General features: G+C 39.1%; 1 protein-coding gene across 1 annotated transcript in view; it reads right to left on the bottom strand.

Moving 5' to 3' along the window:
* PHLPP2 (PH domain and leucine rich repeat protein phosphatase 2) overlaps window positions 1-1,814 on the bottom strand; it is a 64,452-nt gene extending 62,638 nt beyond the window's left edge. The window contains exon 1 of the mRNA XM_024735666.1: window positions 1,541-1,814. Within this exon, the coding sequence (XP_024591434.1) occupies window positions 1,541-1,812 (272 nt within the window). The 5' untranslated portion in view covers window positions 1,813-1,814. The remainder of the gene's footprint in view (window positions 1-1,540) is intronic.
* Window positions 1,815-6,000: the final 4,186 nt, after the last annotated feature.

The raw sequence follows: 6,000 nt of genomic DNA, 5'->3' as shown, positions 1-6,000 counted from the left end.
GGGAGTGGGAGGCACAAACTACTAGGTGTCAGACAGGCTACAAGGATGTAGTGTACAGCACAGGGGATACAGCCAATATTTTATAATAACTGCAAATGGAGTGTAACCTTTAAAAATTGTACAAATTTTTTAAAATTTTTAAAAAAAGAAAATATATTCATATCTTCAAACCACAGTTCAACAGTGTTTTCATTATTTTATAATCAATTATGTTTTCAAAGAGCTATTTCATTAGAAATTATCAAGGCTACAGGACTAAAAAGAGACAAACTCTCCATTTTAAGTACAGTTTAGATTCACTAAAGTAAATTGTATCACATTTGGATTCTTAACTACACAACTAGTAGTAGCAAGTCAATTCAAGTGGGGTTTTCTCCACTTTTCTAGTACTTTTATGTATACACACATTGGTATACAGATGAGTAATAAGTCTTAGGTTTAAATACTTGAACTCCGTCAATCACTACCAGCTATAATGTAGGTCAAGGCTTTCCACCTGATAAAATTAGATCGGAATCAGTGTTAAGATTTAGAAAAGCCTAAGGGTCACCCAGTCTGATCCTTTCGTTTTACAAATGGATTTAGGAAATGTAGTTAACTGGTGAACAAGGAAAACATTCAAGTGCTAGTCTACTTTTTCAGGAATTAGTCCAAATCCTAAAGGAAAATAATAATAAACCCCTGTTTAGACTTTAAAATGATATCAATGTTTAGCTCAGCTAAAGGTGTTACTATCATTGCCACATTTTTAGGTGTAAGTGGAAGCCTCCTTTCTCACTTTCAACAGTACTGAATCCACAGTTTTGAATTCTGTTTTGAGACATTTATTTATTACAGGGAAAGAGGAGGAGAGAAAGTCAGTGGTCAGGCACTTAAGGAGCTCTTATTTGAGGTCTAACTCAAAGAACTAATAGTTTTTTTTAAAAAGCTGAATCAGGGCTTCCCTGGCTGCGCAGTGGTTAAGAATCTGCCTGCCAATGCAGGGGACACAGGTTCGTGCCCTGGTCCGGGAGGATCCCACATGCCACAGAGCAACTAAGCCCGCAAGCCACAACTACTGAGCCTGTGCTCTAGAGCCTGTGAGCCACAACTACTGAAGCCCGTGCGCCTACAGCCCGTGCTCCACAACAAGAGAAGCCACTGCATTGAGAAGCCCGGGTACCGCAACGAAGAGTAGCCCCCACTCGCTGCAACTAGAGAAAAGCCCGCGCACAGCAACAAAGACCCAATGCAGCCAAAAATAAATAAATTTAATGTTTAAAAAAATTTTTTTTTAATTTATTTTAAATTTAGATATCTGACCTATGATATAATTCAAATGAAGTAATTATCAAATTTCCCTTCCTTTTCCTTTAAAAACTGACAGTTTTTAAATTCAAGAATCCTAATGTCAGCATTCCAGGGAGAAATCTTTTTTCAAGCCTAGTGACCCCATAACCATCATCAGCTCCAGCACGAATGAAGTCCTAAAGCCCACTTCCAAGCAGAAACACATGTGACTTATATTGCAGGAGAATTAGTGGTAAAACTCTGACCTCACCTGACCAGGTCTCCATGAAGCTGCAAATAAAGACGTTCCCTTCCCTCTCCAGCACAAATTTCTGACGCTGGCGTGTCTACTGTGCAAAGGACAAGATGTAAGTCGGAGGAGGAGGAGGCAGTGGCGGAGGCGCTGGCTGCAGTGGCCGTGGCGGTGTCTGCTCCGTACAGGTAAACACAGCCTCTCTTCACATCTTCTCGCAGCCAGTCTCTCTCTCGAGAACCAAACCTACTTCTCCTATTCAGACAATGTCTGCTCCCATTGCGTTTCATAGTTCTCTAAAAACGTCAGGAAAAAGAAATCATTAGCTCAAATGTCTGACTGAATTAGACACATTCAGTCCTCAGCCCACCTTTCCACTCCGTAGTCACCAATACTTGACTCAGTACCGCCTCCTCTCACAGAGCCTTCTGCACCTGCCATGCCCAGCCCTAAACTGAAAATTTTCATTCTCTTTACTGCTAGCTGTTCATGTCTCTGTCCATCATCTTTTTTTTTCTACTTTTACTTTTTTTTTACTTTTTGATTTTTGGCTGCGTCAGGTCTTAGTGGCGGCACACAGGAACTTCATTGCAGTGTGCGGGTTTTCTTTCTCTAATTGTGGCGCACAGGCTCCAGGGCATGTGGGTTCTGTAGTTTGAGGCGCATGGGCTTAGTTGCCTCGTGGCATATGGGATCTTAATTCCCCAACCAGGGATCGAAACCCATGTCCCCTGCATTGGAAGGCCGATTCTTTACCACTGGACCACCAGGAAAGTCCCTGTCAGTCATCTTCTGACCTTTTTTTTTCTTTATGTTTTCATAAAAATGTCAAGAACAGTAGTGTACCTACTATCTAATTTTCACAAACTTTAATATTTTGCCATATTTAGTTCAGATCATTATTCTAAAGAACATATATATGATATATCCTTACATATATAGCTAAAGCCACCTACTACCTAAAACAATCCCATTCACCTCCCTCATTCCCCAGAAATAAACACTCTACTACAGTGTTTATCATCCCATGCATTTTTTTTTAATTTCTGATTTTTATTGATTGATTGGTTGATTGATTTTTGGCTGCGTTGGGTCTGTGTTGCTGCGCATGGGCCTCCTCTAGTTGTGGCGAGCGGGGGCCACTCTTCGTTGCGGTACACGGGCTTCTCATTGTGGTGGCTTCTCTTGTTGCAGAGCACGGGCTCTAGGTGCGTGGGCTTTAGTAGTTGTGGCATGTGGGCTCAGTAGTTGTGGCTCACGGGCTTAGATGATCCATGGCATGTGGGATCTTCCCAGACCAGGGCTCAAACCCGTGTCCCCTGAATTGGCAGGCGGATTCTTAACCACTGTGCCACCAGGGAAGTCCTCCCATATATTTTTTGTGTTTGCCATATACGTATATATCTATAAACTCTATATAGTATTGTTTTACATGATTTAAAACTTTATCTAAAACCTAACATACTTATGTTTCACCCTGCAATTTTTTTTGTTTGATTCAACATTGGTTTAGAGATGTATCTATGATTAATACACCCTGCTCATTCTCTTGAATAACATTCCATTATACGAATACACTGAAATTTATCCATTCTCCTGCTGAGGGCATTTAGTTTGTTTCTAATTTTTCAGTGTCGGAAACAATGCTGCAATAAACATTTCTGTATGTCTCCATATGCAAACCGAAAGTTCCTCTAGGGTCCTAGTCCTCTGCCTCATATCCCAAATAAGGAACTACAGAATCAACACAATACTGCACAAATATTCTTTCCATTATCCTGTTTCAAAAGAAAAATTACTGTTGCATTTGATAACTTAGGTATGCATATACATTGTGAAGTCACATTATCTCAGAGCAAAAACAACTGCTACAGCAATATAACAAGTTTCTAAAGATCAATATTTACCTGCTCTATTTTTTTTTAATGGGCCATTTCTATTCCCATTAATAAAAAACTTATTTCCACAAACAATTACACTGACCCACCTTTCTAGGGCCACTCCCCACTGTATTTCACTCTGTTTGTCATATCCAACTCCCCGAACACACCAACTATTCCACAATTCTGTGACTTGCCTGAAATGTCCTTCTCCATCTTGTCCATCTGAGTAGTTATTCTTCAAAATTACTCAAACGTCACCCTCTCTGTGGAGCTTTCCATGTCTCCCATCCCTGCTTTCTCCTACTAATTAAAAAGAATTAATAACTCTACACTCTCCTCCACAGAACTTCTTCACCTTAAACATGCTTCCATTCCCATGTAAATCACAATGAGTTTTTAATTATTTATTTGGTATTTCTTCTTCTCTTATACACTGAGAACCTAGTACAGTACCTTAGCACCTGGGTGGCCCAGAGATGCATGCAGAACTCAGTGATGTCACAGACATTTATTCCCAGTCTGTACTTTAGCCTAATTAGCTTTAGCAAGAAGTTGAACAAACTTGGGGAAAAAAAATCTCCATTTTTATAGGAAACCCTATCACCTTTCCTCTGTATCAGCCACAAAGTAAATAAAATACTTTTGCTACTATTCCTCATTGGAAAACAGAAATATCTATAAATAAAGCAAATATTATTTTTGTAATTACTGAGATTAAATATTTGAGGATAACTGTAGCACCTAAAATTAAATCTCTGAAGATGATAAAGAAAGGGGAAGGAAAAGTTAGAAGGTATTCCCCGCATGGAGAAAAAGAAAAACAAGAAATCGAGAATGGCTTCATTGTTTAAATTTATGATAATAGGTGAATCGATCATTTCACAGATCTTAGGGATTTAAGTACAGCTAATCAAAACCATGAGGATTATTACTGATTCTAACTTTAGATAAATAGGATAAACCCCTGCTACAAGTGGGAACTAGGCGTCTTTCTTCTCATAAAGAGCATTTTCTCAAAGCTGAACATCTCAGAATTAACAAAGGGCTTTTGAGCACATATTTTATAAACACAGGGACCATCATATTTGCACCACTAAATAATCTTAACCACTGCATAATTAGACAGTGATTTTAAATATTCCTTATTTTTTAATCTTTGGTAAAGGTCAACTGAACCATCTGAAAACAGTATTCTATACAGTGCAGTAACATTTATACAAGGAAGCTCTGCATTCTGCACTTAGTGGAGAGAAATTTTGCTCACTGCTATTAAGAGAGGGCCAGTGGACACCACTCCACACATCCACCAAAAAGTTTCTTTAAAAAAACTTTATAAGGTCAAATAATATCCCACTAACCTTATCAATCTTAGAAAAGTCAAGGCAGACCCCAGGAAGTATTACATTAGTCCGTCCATGATTTTTCTTCTGTGAGGATTTTTAACAGTCATTTTTTAATGTGTATATCTATTTCCCTTAAGACTATACATAGGGCTTCCCAGGTGGCGCAGTGGTTGAGAGTCCGCCTGCCGATGCAGGGGACACGGGTTCGTGCCCCGGTCCGGGAAGATCCCACATGTCGTGGAGCGGCTAGGCTCGTGAGCCATGGCCGCTGAGCCTGCGCGTCCGGAGTCTGTGCTCCGAAACGGGAGAGGCCATAGCAGTGAGAGGCCCATGTACCGCAAAAAAAAGAAAAGACTATACATAAAGTTTTAAGAACTTTACACTGTTGAAACCCATGTGTTGTTGGTCAAAGAATGTATCTCCTGTTTATATGATATATTCCACCCCATGAAAATAAACTGCTGAGTTAGAACTTTAGTAGATATCATTCTCTTAAACCTGTTCAATGGGCATTTAACGGCCTAGATACCAAGCAAGCATAGCCTTCTGGCAACAATCTAGATGGACTGTTTAGCTATCATTAGTTACTGCTGAATTACCTAGTGCTTCCTTCTCCACTGCCTAAACCATCAGGTAAATGTTGGAAAGGTCACTTCTGTCCTCTGAGATGCTTGCAGCTTTTAGAATCACTATTCCACTGGAAATGCTAGATGGAGAACACTTTATTTCCTCCCTTTACTCTTATATAAGAACTATTGACAAGTTTCTCTAAAAGGGAACATAACTATAATCACCCTCACATCAAACAAGTGTATAAAGAGCACATTTAAGACTTAAAGATATTTCTAGAAAGCCGAAATCTTCAGAGTAAGCCATGATTTAAGTACCCACTTCAGTTTTACACTTTTAACCCTCTAAAAATGAGGGCTCTGATCAGTTCAAAGGTGATAAACTATTAAACGCCCAATGAACTAACTCTAAGGTATGCATGGTAGAACAGGATCTACTGAAGTAACTCTTCATACTCAGTGAGTTCTACTAGACTGTGAAATATCCTGAAGTAGGAGATATGTTTCTGCATTCAAAACTTTAGAATATGGGCTCATCTCTAGGAATATACATGCTAAGGAATATTTTGGAAGGGGTGGATGAGATAAAGAGGGGAAGAATATTTCAGTTCATTAAAATCTTTTTGGTAGTAATTGATTTTAAAAACCATACAAACACATTATTTTGATAAAAACCTGAAACT

Source organism: Neophocaena asiaeorientalis, unplaced genomic scaffold (assembly GCF_003031525.2).
Source record: "Neophocaena asiaeorientalis asiaeorientalis breed wild unplaced genomic scaffold, Neophocaena_asiaeorientalis_V1.1 scaffold40, whole genome shotgun sequence".
Lineage (NCBI taxonomy): Eukaryota > Metazoa > Chordata > Mammalia > Artiodactyla > Phocoenidae > Neophocaena > Neophocaena asiaeorientalis.
The sequence above is the reverse complement of the archived record's forward strand: the minus strand, read 5'-3'. Positions and strand labels throughout refer to the sequence as shown.